The sequence below is a fragment of the Furipterus horrens genome, unplaced genomic scaffold (assembly GCF_987537825.1).
Source record: "Furipterus horrens unplaced genomic scaffold, mFurHor1.1.pri manual_scaffold_5, whole genome shotgun sequence".
NCBI lineage: Eukaryota > Metazoa > Chordata > Mammalia > Chiroptera > Furipteridae > Furipterus > Furipterus horrens.
The window spans coordinates 179,450,608-179,472,121 of NW_028327175.1; the positions used below are offsets into that span (position 1 = coordinate 179,450,608).

At 38.3% G+C, this 21,514-nt stretch overlaps 1 protein-coding gene across 1 annotated transcript in view; it reads left to right on the plus strand.

Moving 5' to 3' along the window:
* Window positions 1–7,347: 7,347 nt before the first annotated feature.
* The window catches only part of ZFAND4 (zinc finger AN1-type containing 4), a 92,449-nt gene continuing 78,282 nt past the window's right edge, over window positions 7,348–21,514 (plus strand). Inside the window, exon 1 of the mRNA XM_090279526.1 lies at window positions 7,348–7,546. Coding sequence (XP_090135652.1) covers window positions 7,363–7,546 — 184 coding nt within the window. The 5' untranslated portion in view covers window positions 7,348–7,362. The remainder of the gene's footprint in view (window positions 7,547–21,514) is intronic.

Consider the following 21,514-nt stretch of genomic DNA (forward strand, 5'->3'; position numbering starts at 1 on the left):
GCCGCTGCCAGCAAAACTTGACCTCTCCGCCTGACTTCACCCCTCCTACCTGACCGGATGAGCACCACTTCTTTATAACTTTATACATTGGACTTCCATGTAGCTTTACTTTCTGGAACTTCTGGTTATTTCTGGTTTTGTGGTAGTTGTATTCCTTCTTAGTTGTGGAGGGAGATGCAGCGTGTCAGTCTAGGCCTCCATCTTGGCTGGAAGTCTAAATCAATATTTCTTATAGACACAAAAATTCTCAAAAATGCTAACAAACCAAATCTAGCAACACACAGGTGTGGGCAAAAGTAGGCTTACAGTTATAGATATGTGAAACAATTATTCTTGTATTATTTATTAATTATTATATTGTTTATTATATTAACTTCTGTCTACCCCTGTATATAAAGGATTATTCACCATATAAAATGGAATTTATCCTAGGAATACAATGTTTGTTCAGCATCAATATGATATACCTTATTAATAGAATAAGAGACAAAATCGAAATGATCATCTCAACAGACTCTGGAAAGAAAAGCATTTGTCAAAATCCATACCCCTTGTGGTTAAACAAACAAACACCTAAGCACTTGATAAAGGTTATATATGAAAACCCCATAGCTAAAAATCATACCTTATGATGAAGGACTAAATAAATGATTTTGCTCAATCAGGAAGAATATAAGAATGCTCTCACCATTTATTTTCAGCTTTATATTGGAGATTCTTGGCAATTAGGTAAGAAAAGGAAATCAAGTGCCTCCATATTAGAAAGGAAGAAGTAAAAATCTCTATTTGTAGATCACATGATCTTGTTTGTAGAAAGTCATAATGAATCCACTAATAAATGAAATAAATGTTTTCAGCAAGGTTGCAGTGTATGTTTTCAATATATTAAAACAATTTTATTTTTATACACTAGCAATGAACAATTTGAATGTGAAACCAAAACACTTTTACTTAAATAGCTTCAGAAAGAATAAAATCCTTAGGGATACATTTTTTTCAACTTAAAACTCACACTCTAAAAACATACAACATTGTTGAAAGCTTTGAAGAAGTTATGAATAGACCTCACATGTTCATGGATCAGAATAGAAGACATAATATTGTCAAAATGGTAATATTCTACAAGTTAACCTGAAAACTTAACATAATTCTTGTCAAAATCCCAAGTGGTATTTTTGCTACCACTTGGAATAGCAACTTTCTACAAAGTGAAAAATATAATGGTACTGGCATAAGTATAGGCATATAGATCAATGAAATAAAATTAAGGGACCAGAAGTAAATGTTTACATTTATGGTTAATTAGTTTAACAGGGGGCCAAGACAATTCACTCGAGATAGAATAGTCTCTCCAACAAATGTTGCTGGGACAAGTGGTTATTTACTTGCAAAAGAATAAAGCTGGATCCTATTTGACACCATCCACAAAAATAAATTCAAAATAAACTATAGACAGTAAATATAAGGGCTAAAACTATACAATGCTTAGAAAAATATATATAAGTACATTTGATTTCTTCAACAATGTGGGGAATAGGTGTGCCAACCTCCCCTCCATCCCTGCAAAGTTGAAAATTCATGTGTAACTTTTGACTACCAAAAAATTGTTGACTGAAGCCTTACCAATAACATAAGCAGTTGATTAACACCTATTTTGCTTGCAATGTGTATTATATACTGTATTCTTACAATAATCTAAATAAATGAAAATGTTAAGAAAATCACAAAGAAGAGAAAATACTGCAATGTATTTATCAATACTGTAAGTTTATGTCACCTGTTTTTAAGATAAATTATCTGTCAGTACCTACATCAACATTGTCTTATATGATACAAAACACTATAGATGTTATGCGTATTACTAACACCAGACATCAAAAACGAAAAGATGTGAAAAATTCATATTAATTTACAGATATAAAGATTTATGCTTTGGTAACAAAGATGCAGCAATATGATTGCTTTATGGTTGCCTTGTGTGGTAGATACAATTGCTTCACAACAGCCTAGCCTATACCCTAATAAAGGGAAAGGGAGGGAGAGAGGCACATACTGTATGGTAATGACATTCTTTGAAAGCAGAATTATAAAACAGTAAGAAAACTAGCACATTAATTTTATATTAAATATCATTCACCTAAGCCTATGTAAGGATAGGCTATCCACTTCCATACAAGTCTGGCACAAGTGTTTTACATGATAAAATACTTAGTAACTATGATGATGACACAAAATGACTTGTATAGTTGTTGCCATACTGTCATTAGATTTTTCACACAAACACATGCATACACAGCAGATAAGCTCATTAACTGTACAACATGATGATTATTTACTATTCATTAAGTGGAAGTAGATTATTTTTATCTCCACTGTCTTCACATTGAGTAGGCTAAGGAGAAAGAAGAAGAGAAGGCATTGGTTTTGCTGTCTCAAGGGCAGCAGAGGCGGAAGAGGTGAAGGAGATTGAAGGGAAGGTAGGAGAATCAGGCACACTAATCTAACTATGAAAACACATCGTAATCTCTGTATGACTTTTTTGCCTTTCCATTTCTCTAAAAATGTTTCTATATACTTCCAATCCTTTTATTGTTTTTTTTTTTGTTGTTGTTTGTTTGTTTTGTAGTATTGGTGCCTGTATAATAGATGGGTGCATGTCAAAAACAGTCTTGAATAATCAGAACTTTTCTGCTAAATCACCTAACATCCGTTTCTTTTCTGGCATAGCTTTTTCTACATGTTCTTCCTCATCATCTGGCACTGTTTCAGAAGCACTTATCTCCATCAAGTTATTTTCTGTTAATTTATCTTGTGCGGTGCCTATTAGTTCTTGAGAAAATACATTTTAAGTACTGCAGTGTATTTATCAATACTGTAAGTTTATGTCAACTGTTTTATGTCACATCTTGAACTTCTCTAAGATCTGTATCTTGAAACCTTTCACCAGTGCCCTGCCTTTTTATTTTTATTTTTTAACCATATCCACACACTCTTTCATGGTTTCCTTGATTGTCTGTAATAAATCCTGTGAAGTCATGCACAAAATCTGGACAGTTTTCTCCAGCCGGAATTTATTATTTTGGGCTTGGTGGGTTTGACGGCTTCCTCTGTAACAATGATGGTGTCTTCAATGGTGTCATCCTTCCAGACTTTCATGATCTTGTGTCAGGCTTCTCTTTCATAGTGTTCACAATCCTTTCCATGGGTACTGTGTGTGACGGGCCTCAAAGGTCCTTATGACCCTCTGTTTGAGAGACTGAATTTGAGACATTGTGTTTGGGATCAGGCAGACCACTTTGATGCCTTTGATGTTGAACTCATGGGATTCTGGGTGGCCAGAGTCACTGTCCGATATAAAAAAAAAAAAAACTTAAAAATGGCAGTATCTTACTGGCGGGACACTTTCTTCAGGGAAAGCATCAGTGGAACCAATCCAGAAAAAAGTTCTTATCCAGGCATGTTTGGGCCTTATTTATTTATGTTATTATTGACACTATTACAGATGTACCCTTTGCTCTTCCCCTCCACTCAGTCACCACCCTCCCCTGGCCTTCAGCACGTTGTTATCTGTGTCCATGGGCTATGCATATATGCATATATGCCCTTTGGCTAATCTCTTCCAGTGCCCCCACTCCCCTCCCCACTGAGATTTGTCAGTCTGTTCCATGTATCCATGCCTCTGGTTTTATTTTGTTCCTCAGTTTATTTTGCCCATTATCTTTTCCCTTCAAGGCTTGGTAGTTAGCAGCTTTATAGGTGAGAGCTGTCCTGATCATAAACCTTACTGCATTTGCACAAAACAGAGTTAGCTTATCCCTTTCTGTCTTAAATCCTGCTGTTTGGGTTTGGTTTTCTTCCTTACTAATGAATGTCTTTTTTTGATATCCCCCGGGCTTCCTGAAAAGGGCATGTTTGCATTAAAGACCTGTGAGGTAGGTACCTTTTCTCTTCAATGATTTCCTTTTTCTTTTTGAGAGAGAGAGAGAGAGAGAGAGAGAGAGACATTGATGAAAGAGAAACATTGATCAGTTGCCTCCCATATGCATCCCAAATGGGGATCAAAGCAGCAACCTAGGTATGTGTCCTGACCAGGAATTGAACCCACAATCTTTTGGTACATGGGATGAAGCTGCAACCAACCGAGCCACCCAGCCAGGGCTCAGTGATTTTTCTTAATAGCATCTGGGAACTCCTCTGCTGCTTCTTGGTCAGCAGAAGCTCCTTCTCCTGTTATCTTGACATTTTTTTAAGTCAAACCTCTTTCTAAAATTATCAAACCATCCTCTCCTGTGAGCTTCCTCTTGCTTTGTCATATAATGACTTCACTTTTTCTCAACTCATACTAGAGTCTAGAGGTACTCCTTTCTTACAGCTATCTTGCACCCACATTACAGCTGCATTTTCAATACAAGATAAGCTATTTTGCAAAAAGTGCAAGGTTTTTGAGCTTGCTGATACAGCTGCAGCAATGGGTTCACCAATTTAATTTTTTTTTCTTTCTCTCTCTGTCTCTCTCTCTCTCTCTCTGTCTCTCTCTCTCCCTCTCTCTCTCTCTCTCTCTCTCTCTCTCTCTCTTCTTTCTTTCATCATGGTCCTTATGCTGGATTCATACATCTTGAAATTCTTGAAATGGTAGACAACTGCAACTGCAGCTGCAGACCTCAATCTACAATATCAAACAATTCAAGTTTTTATTGTAGTGTAACTTTTCTCTACTTCTTGGGAACACTTCCAGCATCACTAGTGGCACTTGGTATGGGTCTTATGGTGTTATTCAGGGTTTATGGTATTACACTAACCATGATGAAAAATATGCGAGAACCTTAAAAGATCACTTTTTATTACAATACGCAATTTACTGGAGAGAGGAACTGCTTACATGAAGATGATTAGCATCACATGGTGTTTTAAGTGGATTCTTACAAGACTTGAGCTCACTGCTAATAGAAATAGGAGGTAACTACAAAATTATTATAGTAGTACAGTATCGTCGGCAGCCGTCCGTCTCGAGAGACGATGGTGTAGCTTCTTAAGAGTCTATCTGCACCGCCAAGAATGGCTGTGCAGTCCGACTCGGGAGTGACACGGTATCTGTCTCCTCCCGTGTTGAATTGACATCTTGCGATGACGCTGGAGTGTCCTCTCCAGTGAAGCTGAAGCTACAGAGCCTGGGCAGGGTGATATGGAGGGTCTGCTGTTGCCCATGCAGCAGACCCCCCCTCTCTTCGCAGCTGAAGGATCCAAGGGAAAGACGGAGTCAATACAGCTTGGCTTCAGGTGCGCCGCAGGAGTTGCCGGTGTTGACTACAACGTCAAACCGCCTTAGGGACTCCGGCTCCTGATTTTCTGTCGGGGTTTACTCCCCTAGCCTTTCCCCTGAAGAGGTATGCCGCAAGGCAGCGGAGGTTTTTTGGAGTCAGAGTTTTCCTTCTCTGATGTACCCTGACTGGAAGATCGAACCAGCGACACTTAGCTCGCAGGCCGACGCTCAATCCACTGAGCCAAACCAGCCAGGGACATTAGTACAGTATATACTACAGTTAATTTTATACAATTATGATTTAACATATGTTTCCATTTGTTTACACTTCTCTCAGCTGAATGGTGTCGTGTATGGTTTGTGTGTGTTTACGTTTTGATAAATTTTAACTTCATATAATAGATTTGTATATATTTTGTGGTAGTAAATGGTAAAATAAACTGTTATCTACATATTTTTTTGCATTCATGACATATCAAACATTTTCTTAATTTTTAAAATATTTCAAGGTTACATGGTTCATCTGTGGGTTTTGTCAAATTGTCACAAATTTCCAAAATTTTTTCAATATATTTATTGAAAAATATCTAAGTATAAGTGGACCTGTGCAGTTCAATCCTGTGTTGTTCAAGGGTTCGCTCTTAGGTAAAACTTTATTACCTTGGATTAGCCAGCCACAAAAGATTATGTATACAGGATTCTATTTATGTGAAATGTCCAGAATAGGCAGAATTCTAGAGACAAAAAATAAATTAGTGTTTCCCTAGAGCCAAGAGGAAAAGGAGAATTTGGGAGCGGTGTCTAAGAGTACAGGAGTCCTTTCTGAGGTGATGAAAATGTTCTAAAAATGATTGCAGTGATGGTTGTACAATTCTGTGAACACACTAAAAACCAGTGAGTTTTAGACTTTAAGTGGGTGAATTCTATGGTATGTAAATTATATCTTGGTAAAGCTATTAAAAAGATTTAACTACCTCTCCAGGAAGATGTATAGTATCTGTCCTTTAGTTTAAGTTCAAGACCCTGCCCTTTACTAAGTTTTTGCTGATTAATAGCAATTTATCTATTTGATTATTCCTATTCTAATTATACACTTGTTATTTAGTACTTCTGTTGATCATGTTTGCCTCTTGTATTTATTAGCCAAGGTTTGTTTGTGTGTAGAGATTATGCCTAAAGTCCATTACCAATATTAACCATCTCAATGCTATACTGATAGATAACCTCCAGAAACCCAGATTTTCACTGATTATTTAGTGGTTCCTATTTTTAAGGTAACTATTAAGATGATTGCTAAAAATAAAGATGATTGCTATTCCCTTTCTTCAGAGTGATTCAAATGTATATTGGCTATAAAGTTATGCTTTGTATGAATTAGAAAACTTAATTTACATGTTTTAGAAAAGGTTATGCAAACATTTTTTTAAGTCTTGCAAATATATACGTATGTGTTGAGTTTGTTGGTTTAAATATTATTAATGAAACATTTATTGAGCATGTACTATATATAAGTAACTGTGCTGAGCTGTAGTAAGATACAGAAAATTATTGCAAATATACCCGTTTAAAAATTTTTTTAAAATTCTCACCTAAGGATATGTTTTTGTTGATTTTAGAGAGATGGGGGGTGGGCAGTTAAGACAGACAGAGAGAGAGAGAAAGAGAGGGAGAGACATATCAATGTGAGAAACACTGACTGGTTGCTGCATGCATGCACCCTGACCAGGAGTCAAACCTGCAACCCTCTGGTGCACGGGATGATGCTTCAACCAACTGAGCCACCCAGCCAGGGCAAACATACCTGAGTGAGAGTATGGGGAGAGTAAGTTCAGAGACAAACCTGAGAAGTTTAGTATCAGACAATTAAGCTCCAAAAAATTTTGGGGGCTGTCTGGAAGATAGATATGGGTCAGAATTGTTCAGAAAAATTTTTGAAGGAATGAGACTTTCAGGTAGACTTGTTAAAAAATTATTCTTGTTTTTTAGGTAATAAACTCAAAACATGAAGAGTGATACATGCTACCAATGTTCAAGGCTGATTTGGCTTGAACTGGATATAGTTGCCTGTTACATATTCCAGAGGATTTAGCAAAGTCAAAGTAATGGATAATAGAAAAGATCCTCCATTCTTCAATAAAGATAACATGGAACCACTTTACTACAAAGTTCCTTTCTATGATACCATGGAGCTCTTCATTGAAACATTGACTGGAACATGTTTTGAACTGAGAGTTTCACCCTTGGAAGCTATTATTTCTGTCAAAACAAAAATCCAAAGATTGGAAGGTACTCATCTTTCTTTATTTTTATGAGGATTAAATCTGTTCATCAGGCATGTATAATAACTTTAAGTTTTCTTCCGGAGAAACTTTCAAACATACATGGGATTAGAAAATATAAGATAATGAACCACCTTATAGCCCTTACTCAGCTTCAACAGTTATCAATTAATGAGCTATCTTGTTACCATTTCTGCATTCCCCCTACTTCATTCCCCTTCTACCAGATATTTTGGAAGCAAATCCGTGATATCATGTTAATGGTGTGAAATAATATTTTAAAATAGTTTTTCAACAGGTTATGATGACATGCAAATTCTGCCATAACTACTTTACAGTTACTTTTAATGGCAACTGGTAATTGAATTTCCTTTGAGAATACTTTTTCGTTTTTAATGTAGAGATTTTCTGAGAAGAGTTTTTGGCTTACATTTACATATATTTAAAGTTTCTTCAGTATAGCAGGGATACTGAATATTGTACAACATCTCTTTTGTGGTTTGTTTATTTGTGTAAAGTGTCATAAACTATTGTGTGTAAAATTAGAATCTTTTTCTTTGCATTTTTCAGATTTCTGAAATAAATAATGTGGGAGACTGCTCCTCCTGGTTTAGGAAATTGTAGCCCTGGCCTGAGCATGACTGCTACCGGCATTCTGGTTGTGCTTGTCTTTAAGTCTCAACATAAGGCTGTGTGTGAAACATAACCAAAAGCCACTCAGAGGGTTGCCATGGGAATTAGATTTGAAAAATGTTTATTATGCTTTTATGCTTTAGAACTTGCTCTGCCTTCATTATCTGTAGTATAACATAAACAGTCTCTAGATAGGAATGTATGAAACCTTGCACCTAATGCCAGTGTGGCGTCAAGATGTTTGATAGACCATGATGCAGACTGGTCACTGTGCCCACTGTACTCGTACATGTAATCTGTTATTGTCAACTGTAACCCTAATGCCTCCAAACTATTGATTATTCATGAATCTTGACCTTGTATCTCTCATGTGTATCCTCCTCAATAAAAGGCATGAGGGAAGAAGGTCTAATCACTGTTCTCCACTAGAGAGGCAGCCACCTTCCTTCCCCCAGACATAACAAAGTGTCCTGGATAAAAGTTTGTTCCGCCATGGTCACGAAGCCTCTACTGGACAGAGCAACTTCCAACTGAGCGTAGGTTGTGTGTGGAACCTCCGCCATAAATAATATTTGCCTTTATAGTTGTTAAAACCCAGTACTGACTAGAAAATTAAATTGCTCCATATAACACTAAATGGATCTTTGCTTTTCAAGTCAGCTGGAATTTGCTTGTAAAGGTGGTAACTAGCATTGCTTTCCAGGCAAGTTTAAGTTCAAAATTGTAGAAGGATGGGGAAGGTTGGGATTTTTTGTTTCTAAAATCAAGATTCCTGGTATCTGAGCTTCTGAGTATTTGCTGTTTCACTGGTAACTAGCTTCTTGTCCTCTGTAGGAGGAAGCATTAGCAGGGTAAATCCAGTGGCTTTGAAAGTTATTAGTTGAATCGTAGGTTATACAATTACAAATATAGTTATTGGAAAATTAAATGAGGTAAAATGTAAAATGCCTATTGTCTTAATCTGCTTGGGCTGTCACAACAAAATACCATAGACCAGGTGACTTAAAGAACAGAAATTTATTTTCTCACATTTCTAGAGGCTGAAAGTCTAAGATCAGAATACCAGCATGGTCAGGTTCTGGTGAGGGCTTTCCTGACTTGTAAATGGCTACCTTCTCACTGTGCCCTGACATGGGAGGCAGGCGGAGGGAGAGAAGAGGGAGAAAAATAAAGAGAGAAAGAGGTGGGGATGAAGGGGGCGTGGGGAGGTGAGAAGGAGAGAGAGAGAGAGAGAGAGTCTTCTTACAAGGGCATTGATTCCACCATGAGATCCTCACCTTCATGACTTCATCTAAACCTAATTATCTCCCAAAGGCCCTACCCCCAGATACTGTCACATTGGAAGTTTCAATATATAAGTTTTGGGGAGACATAGTTCAGTCTGTAGCACCTACCACTAGTGGTCAGTGGATGATAATTCCTATTCCCATTCCTTATCCTCATACCTCTCACACCTTCCTTTCCTCTTATTTATTATACTTTCTTGTAACCTCTTGCAGACCATGGTCAGTGACAGTCTTTCTGTTCTTCAGGAGGCTTTAAGAGGGCATCCTTCATAAAAAACCAATTTTAATCCTTTTCTGGGTGATCTTTCCATTTCTATGCAGGAAGATATTTGGGGCTAACATGGTGGATAAGACTCTCCAAGACAGAGGGACACTGGTTTAATCCTTTGGGGAAATGGGTGCTCTGCCAGATGCTTTTTTCCTTTTGGACAGCTTGTGGTATGTTTAGAACTAGAGCCTACCTATTAAGAGATAGGAGGATAAATGCAGGGCGGGGAGCATTGTGGAGAAAGGGTTGAAGAAGTGTAGTGGCTTAGGAATGATGAGGTTGTAGCAAGAAGGAAGCAGTACCCACAGGGAACTTTAAATGGGCCTTGAAGAGATAGAAGCACCGAAGCCAAACTGCCTTTCGAGTCTGCATTTTTTTCACTTATGCATAATACATAATGCATTTGAGATGTAACCCTATCATTACACATATCAATACCTCATTCTATTTATAGTTGAGAAGTGTACCATTGTACAGAAACAGATACATGACACTCATTTTTAAGTCAAGGTTTATTTGGATTATCGGTTTTTGGTGATTATGAATTAAACCCATTATAAATATTCATGTACACTATTTTTATGGGAACATATGTTTTTTATTTCACTTGGGTAAATACCTAGGAGTGAAGTTGCTGAGTGGTGTAGTAAGTGTATATTTAATTTAGTAAGAAACCACCAAACCATTTTTCAGAATGGCTGTATTATATTGTATTCCTATGAGAAATGTCTAGATGCTCTAGTTCAGTGGTTCTCAACCTTCCTAATACAGTGACCCTTTAACACAGTTCCTCATGTTGTGATGACCCCCAACCATAACTAAAGCATAGTGACTAATCACAAAAACAATATGTAATTATATATGTGTTTTCCAATGGTCTTAGGCGACCCCTGTGAAAGAGTCGTTTGACCCCCAAAGGGGTCACAACCCACAGGTTGAGAACTGCTGCTCTAGTTGCTTTGCATCCTTATAGGCATGTGGTGTTATTGTATGGGATACTTATCTTGTTTCTTTGTTGCCTTTATAACAGATACCTGTGGTATCTCTTTGTGGTTTTAATATCTCCCTAATGACTAAATATTGAGCATCTTGAAAAAATATATATTATTTTATTGTTAAATTACAGTTGCCCCAAGTTTTCCCCCATTGCTCTCCTATGCCTTGTCTATCCCCGCTCCCACTTTCACAGTCAATCCCCACCCTGTTGTCCATGTCCATGGGTCCTTTATACTTGTTCCTTGACTAGACCCTTCCCCTTCTCTGTCCCATTATCCCCATGACTTCTCCCTTCTGGTCACTGTCAGTTTGTTCCTTATTTCCATGTCTCTGGTTCTGTTTTGCTCATTTGTTTGTTTTTTCATTAGGTTCCACTTATAGGTGTGATTGCATGGTGTTTATCTTTCACTGCCTGGCTTATTTCACTTAACATAATTTCTCCATTTCCATGCATGCTTTTGTGAAGGGTAGGAGTTCCTTCTTTCTTTCTACTGCACAGTATTCCACTGTGTAAATGTATCTCAGTGTTTTGATCTATTCATTTACTGATGGGCACTTAGTCTGTTTCCAAATCTTGGCTATTATAAATAACACTGCTGTTAACATTGGGGTGCATAGGTTCTTTTGAATTGTGTTTCAGGATTCTTTGGGTATAATTCCAGCAGTGGAATCACTGGATCAAATGGTGGTTCCCTTTATAGTTTCATAAGGAAATTCTATACTGTTTTCCAGAGTGGCTGCACCAGCCTGCATACCCACCAACAGTGCAGTAGGGTTCCCTTTTCTCCACATCCTCGCCAGCATTTACTGTTTGTTGATTTGTTAATGAAATATTGGCAAAAATATTGCTACATGGGATATCTGAAATTTGCCTGCCTATGTTTTCCTCTAAAACTTCTATGGTGTCACGACTTATATTTAAGTCTTTTGTTTATTTTGGTGTGTATTATAAATTGGTGTTCTAGTTTTTTTGCATGTACCTGTCCAGATCTCCGAATACCATTTATTGAAGAGACTATTTTTACTCCATTTTATGCTCCTGCCCCCTTTGTTAAATGGTAATTGACCATAGAGACACGGGTTTATTTTTGGGCTCTCTAATTGTTCCATTCATGTATGTGTCTGTTCTTATGCCAGTACTAGACTGTTTTGATTACAGTGACCTTGTAATACAGTTTGATATCAGGTATTGTGATCCCTCCTATTTTGTTCTTCTTTCTCAAAATTGCTTAGGTTATTCAAGGTTGTTAATGGTTTCATATAAATTTTTGAAATATTTGTTCTATAACTGTAAAATAGGTCATTGGTATTTTAATAGGGATTGCATTGAATCTGTAGATTGCTTTGGGTAGCATGGACATCTTAATGATGTTAATTCTTCCAATTCATGAACATGGTATATGCTTCCATTTATTTGTATCTTCCTTAATTTCTTTCTTCAGTGTTCTGTAGTTTTCTGAAAACAGGTCTTTCACCTCCTTGGTGAAGTTTATTTCTAGGTACTTTATTTTTCTTGTTGTTATAATAAATGGGATTTTCCTCTAGTTTATGTTTCTGATATTTCATGTTGGTGTACAAAAACACCTTCGATTTCTGAATGTTGACTTTGTATCCTGCTGTTTAACCATATTAGGTTGGATAGTTTTTTGGTGGAGCCTATAGAGTTTTCTGTACACAGTATCATGTCATCTGCAAACAATGACTGTTTCACTTCCTTCTTTCCAATTTCGATGCCTTTTATTTAGTTCTCTTGTCCAATCACTGTGGCTAGAACTTCTAATAATATGTTGAATAGGAATGGTGAAAGCGGACACCCTTCTCTTGTACCTGATCTTAGGGGGAATGCTTTCAGTTTGCAGGTTTCTTGTATATGGCCTTTGTTATATTGGAGTATGCTCCTTCTATTCCCATTTCGCTGAATGTTTTCATCATAAATGGGTGTTTTACTTTATTAAATGCTTTTTCAGCATCTATTGATATGATCACGTGATTTTTGTCTTTCATTTGTTTATGTGGTGTGTTACATTTATTGATTTGAGAATATTAAGCCATACTTGCATCCCTGGGATGAATCCCACTTGATCGTGGTGTATGATATTTTTAATGTGTTGCTGGATCCGGTTTGTCAATATTTTGTCGAGGATTTTAGCATCTATATTCCTTAGCGATATTGGCCTGTAGTTTTCTTTTCTTGTTGTGTCTTGACCTGGTTTTGGAATTAGGGTAATACTGGTTTCATAGAAAGAGTTTCGGAGTCTTCCCTCTTCTTGGAGTTTTTGGAATAGTTTGAGAAGGATAGGAGTTAGTTCTTTCCTAAATGTTTTTTAAAATTTGCCTGTGAAGCCATCTGGTCCAGAGCTTTTGTGTGCTGGGAGACTTTTTATTACTGCTTCAATTTCACTAGTAGTTACCCATCTATTCTGGCCTTCTGCTTCTGCTGGATTTAATTTTGGAGGTCTGTGTTTTCAGAAATTTGTCCATTTCATCCAGGTTGTCAAATTTTTTTGTCATACAGTTGTTCATAGTAATTTTTTACAATCCTTTGTATTTCTGTGGTATCAGTTGCTATTTATCCTTTTTCATTTCTAATTTTGTCTATTTGGGTCCTCTCTCTTTTTTTCTTGATGAGCCTGGCTAAAGGCTTGTCAATTTTGTTTATCTTTTCAAAGAACCACCTTCTACTTTTGTTGATCTTTTGAACTGTTTGTTTAGTCTCTATGTCATTTAATTCTGCTCTGATCTTGACGATTTCCTTCCTTCTACTCGCTCTGGGCTTTGGTTTTTGTTTTTCCTCTAGTTCTTGTAAATTCAGGATTAGACTTTTTATTTGAGAGTCTTCTGTCCTTTTTAGGTAGGCCTGTATTGCTATGAACTTCCCTCTCAGGACTGCTTTTACTGTGTCCCGTAGGTTTTGGGTTGTTGTGTGTTCATTATCATGTGTTACCAGGAATTTTTGATGTCTTCTTTGATGTCATTGTTAACCTATTCATTATTACTTTTTAAGTATATTTTATTGATTATATTGTTACAATAGTTCCAACCTTCTCCCCTTTGCTTTCCTCTGCCCAGCACCCCCCCTACCCCAGCAATCCCATCCCCCCCAGTTCATGCCCATGGGTCGTGCATACAAGTTCTCTGGCTTTTCTGTTTCCTACATTATTATTATTTTTTTAAATTAATTAATTAATTAATTTTTTATAACCATAAAAAATAATTCCCCCCTCTCAGTCTTAAGACCCTTTATAATCTTATAGAGGACAATGGGCGATGGTCTCATGCTCCTCTAGCTGCTTCAAGCTGGGCATGGTCGTTGTCCTACCTACCCTTGGGTCTGGAAAACCCATTCATTATTTAATAGAATGTTATTTATTCTCCATGAGTTTGAATGTTTTTGAGTTTTTTCCTTGAGGTTGATTTCCAGTGTCAAGCCATTATGATCTGAGAAGATGTTTGATATAATTTCAATTTCCTTGAATTTGTTGAGGCTTGTTTTGTGTCCTACCATGTGGTCTCTCTTTGAAACTGTTCCACGTGCACTTGAAAAGAATGTATATATTTGCCTCTTTGGAGTGAAAATTCTGTATAAATCAATTAAGGCCATTTGATCTAGAGTGTTGTTCAATGCCACAATATTCTTGTTGTTTCTGTCCATTGTTGACTATGGGTGTTAAGCTCTTCTACTATGGGTATTTTGCTGTCAATATTTTTTTTGAAATCCTCCAAGATTTTTCTTATATATTTGGTTGCTCCTATGTTTGGTGCATGTATGTTTATAAGGGATATATCTTCTTGATGGAAAGTTCCCTTAAGTATTATGAAATGACCTTCTTTGTCTCCACTTATGGCCTTTGTTTTGAAATCTATTTTGTCTGATACAAGTATTTCTACTTCTGCTTTTTTTAATGTTCATTTGCTTGAAATACTTTTTCCATCCCTTCACTTTCAGTCTCTGTAGATCTTTTGTTCTGAGGTAGGTCTCTTGTAGACCTACTTCATATATATGGGTCATGTTTTCTCATCCATTCAGCTACCCTGTGTCTTTGATTGGAGCATTTAATCCATATACCTTTAAGGTTATTATTTTTTTAAGAATAAAAAATATTTTTAATGACATCATGAAGGTAATTTCAACATCTGTAAATTAAGGATAACTCTAAATTAGTCACTTATTCTAGGGCTTCTAGACTGTTCCTGTTTTTCAGTAAGAATTAAATCACTTTAACTGACTCCATTTTGAGAATCACAAATATTATCTAGGGGCAGATAATTTTATTTTTACTTTCCTAATGATTGATAGTGTCTAACTGACTAGCTGTTATGTATCTTTTTTTTTTAATGGATCATTGGCCTTTATTGATACCTGAGGATTTTATATTGATTATTTCTTGGATTAAAGCCTATTTAAATTTAAGAATGTTTTATTCTAATCATATCTTTTTTAAAAAAATGTGCTTTATTGTTTATGCTATTACAGTTGTCCCAATTTCTTTTTCCTTTGCTTCCCTCTACCCAGTGACCCCCCTCCCTCCAGTTGTGCCACCCCCTTAGTCCATGCCCATTGGTTGTGCATATAGTTCTTCTCAGCATCTTCCTGTCTACTCCACTCCTTCCTACTATGCTTCTTAATTCCTGTACCATCTCCCTCCCTTTCCACCCTTCCCCCTCCCCGCTGACCTCCCCGCAAAATGTTCCCCATACCTACAATTCTTTTCCCACTCTTGTTGCCTACTTAGTCTGCCTTTGTTTCAATTCCCTAGCTTCTGTTGTCGGGTATTGTGATACAGTTTTAATTTAATGTTCATAGTTTTGATCCTCTTTCTCCTAAAGAAGTCCCTTTAACATTTCATATAACAGTGGTTTGGACATGATGAACTCTTTCAGTTTTACTTTGTCCTTGAAGCACTTTCTCTGCCCTTCTATTCTGAATGACAGCTTCGTTGGGTAGAGTAATAGTGGTCGTAGGTCTTTGCTTTTTATTCCTTTGAATATTTCTTGCCAGTCCCTTCTTCCGTGCAGAGTTTCTTTTGAGAAATCAGCTCTTAGTCTTATTGGGACCCCTTTGTATGTAATTCTCTTCTTCTCTCTTGCTTTTAAGATTCTCTCTTTATCCTTAATTTTTGACATTTTGATTATAATGTGTCTTGATGTGGTTTTCCCTGGGTCCAGTTGTTTTGGAACTCTCTGTGCTTCCTGGACGTATAAGTCTATTTTTCCCCCCAAGTTAGGGAAGTTCTGCTTCATAAATTTTTACGTAATTTTTCCATTTCTAGTTCTTCTTCTTCACCTTTTGGTAGCCCTATGATTTGGATGTTGACCCACTTATAGCTGTCCAATAAGTGTCTGAGCCTCTCCTCATTTTCCTCACTTCTCGTTTCCTCCTTCTGCACTGGTTGACTGTTTGTTCCTTCCCTATGTTCCGATTTGTTGATTTGATCCCTGGTTTTCTTTCCCTCACCATTATTTTCATAAGTGTTTTGTTCGTTTCAGCAGGACTAACCTTCACTTCTTCCCCATCTTGTTTAAGATCTGCTGTTAGGTCTATAAGCATTTTTATAACCAAGCTTTGAACTGAGCCTCAGAAAGATTTCCTATCTACTGCTTCATTAGATTAGATATTTGCTGTCTGGTCAGCTGCATCACTGGGATCTCTATCATGATCTGTGCCATCCTGACTGTTTTGTGTTTACCTTTGCTTCCTGGGCAGGGCTGTCACACCTCCTATGCTATACGGGGCAGAGCCCCGTGCACTCATCACAACTGGGCAACCCTTATCACCACGCTGTGGCGTTTTCTGTGGGGGGTGGAGGTCCAAGATGGATTCCTGCCATTCACTCTTTGCTGAGAGACTGGGAGCCTCCTCCTCCTTCCTTACCCCCTCCAGGCCTCACAGTCCAAGGCAATGGAGGTCTGCCTTCCCCGGCTTTGGAATTGCAAGCTGACGGGTCTGGTCTGCAGCTGGGTGTGCTCCCCATGCACTTCTTGCCTCCCCTTAAATACGGGTGTCTGTGCTTACCGCTGTCCTGCTTCCATCACTGCTGTTGCCATGGACAGCACAACTTGAATTCTCCTCCCTGTCTTCACCCGTTCTGCCTGTCCGAATGAGCACCACTCCTTTATAACTTCATATGTAGGACTTCCATTTATTTTCTGGTACCTCTGGTTATTTCTGGTTTTGCGGTAGTTGTATTCCTTCTTATTTGTGGAGAGAGACAGTGCGTGTCACTCTAGGCCTCCATCTTGGCCAGAAGTCTCCTGTGTTTGTTTGCTTCCATGTCTCAGGGAGAGCTGTCGCTCCTACTATGTTGTAAGGGGCAGAGCCTTATGTATTCGTCAGTAATGGGCAACCTGTTTCACCACATTGTGGCACTGTATGCAGGGAAGGGGTCCAAGAGGGAACAATAATGCTTGCCCAGCACTTGCCCCTTTTCCAGGCACTTCTCCCACTTCTGGAACAGACTAGCGCCCTCTAGCTGCTGTCAAAAACAATGAGGCTTGATTTTCCCCGGTGCTGGGACACTGAGCTCTGCAGTCTGGTGTGGAACTGGGAACGCTCCCCAGGTGTCCCTCCTGACTTTAAAACGTGTAACTGTGCTTTCTGCTGGCCTGTTGCTGTTGCTGTTGCTGCTGCTGTCACCACCATACCATGTCCTCTCTGCCCTGGCTCCACTCCTCCTACCTGTCTAGATGAGTATTTCTTCTTTATATCTTTCTTTGCTGGACTTCCATGCAGTTTGATTTTCTGGAACTTCTGGTTGTTTTTAGTTTGGAGGTAGTTGTATTCCTTCCTTGTTGTGGAGGGAGATGCAGCGTGTTGGTCTATGCCTTCTTCTTGGCCAGAAGTCCCTGAAGTTATTATTGATAGGTTCTTATTCATTGTCACTTTCCCCTTTTGTACCTGTCTTCCTCCTCTTTTTCTTCACCTTCTTAAAGCAGTCCCTTTAACATGTCTTGCAATGCTGCCTTGGTTGAAATGTATTCTTTTAGCCTTCTTTTTTCTGGGAAACTCCTTATTTCACCTTCCATTGTGAATGGAAGCCTTGCCGGGTAAAGTAGTCTTGTTGTAGACCTTTGCTTTTCATTGCTTGGCTTATTTTTTGCCATTCTTTTCTGGCTTGTAGTGTTTCTGTTGAGAATTCTGATGATAGCCTTATCGGAGCTCCCTTGTATGTTATTAGCTGTTTCTCTCTTGCTGATTTTAGGATTCTCTCTTTGTCTTTGAGTTTTGCCATTTTAATTATGATGTGTCTTGGAGTGGGTCTGTTTGGGTTCATCTTCACTTGGACCCTCTGTGCTTCCTGGACTTACGTGACTTTTTCTCTCATCAAGTTAGGGAAGTTTTCTGCCATTACTTTTTCAAACAGCTTTTCTATCTCTTGCTCCTTTTCTTGTTCTTCTGGATGCTATCTGGTTTCCTCTCAGTTCTGATGTTGTAGGCTTAGCCCTGCTTGGGGTTTAGATCTCACATTTCTCAAGGGGAACCGTCAGTCCACTAAAATATTTCTCTGTACCTTCAGCTGCCGCCTGTGGGAGCCCAGCCAGCCTTCTCATACCTCATCTGCACTCTGTACCAGACACATTGTGATGAAAAGGTTTCTTCTGTTTTCCCATGGTTATAAGGCTTCTCTCCAGCTAGTGTTCTGTTGGTTTTATGAGATGATTTCTCCACAATTAAGTTGTAATTCCAGATTAGTCCTGGGAGTAGGTTAGTATGGCTTCCACGTACTGCTCTGCTATCTTGGATCCCTGACTCTGAATGAGTTTACTATTAGTATTATTATCTGTCTTAAGTAAAATCTAAGCTTCAGCAACATAGGGTCTTTTTTTCTTATTCACTAGTATAATTTAAGCTCTGAATAATGCCTGATATAGAATAGGCATTGAGAGCCGTCCACTGTAAGTAAACACGGTGCTTGCCTCCTTCTACAACCAGATAAAAATAAAACTAAACTACAGAACTATCATCATTCAGAACTGCCAGAAACCAAGCTGAATGGATTTTCTACAACTACAGAATTAAAGAAAACACATCGAGACTGGTAGGAGCAGCAGCGATGTGGAAAGGGCTGGTCTCACACCCATTGGTGGATAAAAATTGGAAGTGATATCTTGACTTTGGAGGATCCCCTGAGGAACAAGGAGTTTCAGCCCCACACCAGGCCCCCCAGCCCTGGGTTCCAATGCCAGGAAGAGAAGTTCCCATAACTTCTGGTTGTAAAAACCAGCAGGGATTGAGTCTGAGAAAGACAAAAACTTCTGGCGTCCCAGGAATTCCCTCTTAAAGGACCTGAACACAGACTTACTTGAAATCACTCCCTTTGAGCTCCAGCACAAGGACATCTCCTTGAAAAACACCAGAGATATACAGGGAGGAACTGAATTGTTTGGCATAAGGGCAAGAGGTGGATGGTGTCTTTCTCTTCCAATGGTGGAGGCCATAGTTTCCATTGCTGAGCCCTCCTCCCACAGAGCCAGCAGATGGGCACCATATCTGAGACTCCGTCAACCTGTCTCACATTGTTTGCCCCACCCTGGTGATTCCCTCAGGCCCCATTCCACCCAACTTTCAGGGCCACTCAAGCTGTTTCCAGTGGCTTTTCCGTATAAATGACTTTTCTTGGCTCGTGCTTCAAATTTTCCTAAATTATCTTAAATGAGCAGCATCTGGCCTCATTGAGCCTCATACTTCTCACTAAGTGGCACCTGGCTCGGCACTAGCAACAGCTGTGTTTGGTTCACGCTTGACCTCTCCTGGTCACCTCCAAGCACAGCATAAGTAGCAGCTTTGGGCAGATCACTTTATAGACTATGGAAGGTGTCCCTGGGTAAAATAAGTGGTGGCTGACCTTGGTCTGCACCTTCTAGGAGGCCCTAGAGCCAGCGTACCCAGTGAGAAGCTGCAGGCCACATGAAACACTACCACCCAATCACCTCCACAAGTGACACACTTGTCAAAGGGCTGACTTATCAGGCACCAGAATCCTGCTTAAGTTACTCCTGCTCGGTGGAAGAAGAACTGGTAGAGCTGATCCTCCACAGTGGTTGGTTGTCAGTGCTCTGTGATTGCAGCCAGTCCTTGCAGCTGATTTATCTAGGTAGATCCCTCCCACTGATGTGCCAACAGCAATCAAAGCTTGACTGCAGGAAGAGGGTGTACAGTCCACATGGGGACACACCTCATGTGCTCAGCTTGGGTGATTGGAGAGGCTGTGCCACTGGACCCTACAGGACACCTACTAATTAAGTCACTCTACCATTCCTGGGATACATAGAAGTTTTACATAAAACATAGAAACAAACACAGGGAGGCTGCCAAAATGAGGAGACAAAGACACGTGGTCAAAATGAAAGAACAGGACAATTCCAGAAAAAGAACTAAATAAAATGGAGATAAGCAATCTATCAGATACAGAATTCAAAACACTTCTTAAAAGGATGCTCAGTGAACTTAGTGAGAACCTCAACAACATAAAAAAGAACCAGTCAGAAATGATGGCTACACTAATTGAAATAAAGAATAGTTACAAGGAATCTTCAGTAGAGGGGATGAAACCAAGAATCAAATCAGCAATTTGGAATATAAGGAAGCAAAAAGAAAACAAAATCAAAAAGAAAAATAAGGATAGTGTAAGGAGCCTCAGGGACAACTTTAAGCATACCAACGTTTGCATCATAGGGGTACCAGAAGGAGAAGAGAAAGAGCAAGAAATGGAAAACCTATTTGAAAAAATAATGAGAGAATACTTCCCTAACTTGGTGAAGAAAATAAACATACAGGTCCAGGAAGCACACAGAGTTCCAAACAAGATGAACCCAAAGAGTCCCACACCAAGACACATCATAATTAAAATGCCAAAGGTTAAAAACAAAGAGAGAATCTTAAAAGCATCAAGAGAAAAGCAGTTAGTTACCTACAAGGGAGCTCCCTTAAGACTGTCAAGCTGATTTCTCAAAATAAATTTTGCTGGCCAGAAAGGATTGGCCAGGAATATTTAAAATGATGAACAACAAGGGCCTACAACCAAGATTAATCTATCCAGGAAAGTTATCATTTAGAGTTAAAGGACAGATAGCTTCCCAGATAGGAAAAGGAGTTCATTATTACCAAACCAGTATTATATGAAATTTTAAAGAGTCTTCTTTAAAAAGATAAACAACAAAAATATGAACAATAAAATGGCCATGAATACTATCTATCAACAGTTGAATCTAAAAGACAAAATAAGCAAGTAAGCAGAATAGGAAAGTAAAGATACAGAGAACATTTTGATGGTTGCCAGATGGGAGGGTGTCTGGGGGATGGGCTAAAAAAGATGAAGGGATTGATAAATTCAAATTGGTTGTTACAGATTAATCATGGGGATGTAAAGGATAGCATGGGAAATATAGTCAATAATAGTCTAATAACTATGTACAGTGTCAGATGGGTATGAGATTTATCAGGATGATCACTTAAGTTATGTGACATCAAACCACTGGGGTGTACGCTGAAACTAATATAATAATGTATGTCAACTGTAATTGAAAATAAAAAATTTTTAAAAGATAGTTATTGAAATATTTGATGAATGAATGATGAAGGAAATCAGAATGATGTTTAATAGTTCTTTATTACCTATACCTAATTGAAAGATGGTCTTCTGGTGTAGATTATTTCTCTACTTGTAAGTTTAAAATAGGTCATCTTCTTTATGTATATACCATGTCTTCTCTAGTTCATTCTTATAACCCTTTTTTTTACAATCACTTTTTTTCTTTTTGTTTTTTCCTGAAGTGACTGTATTCCTACAGCATT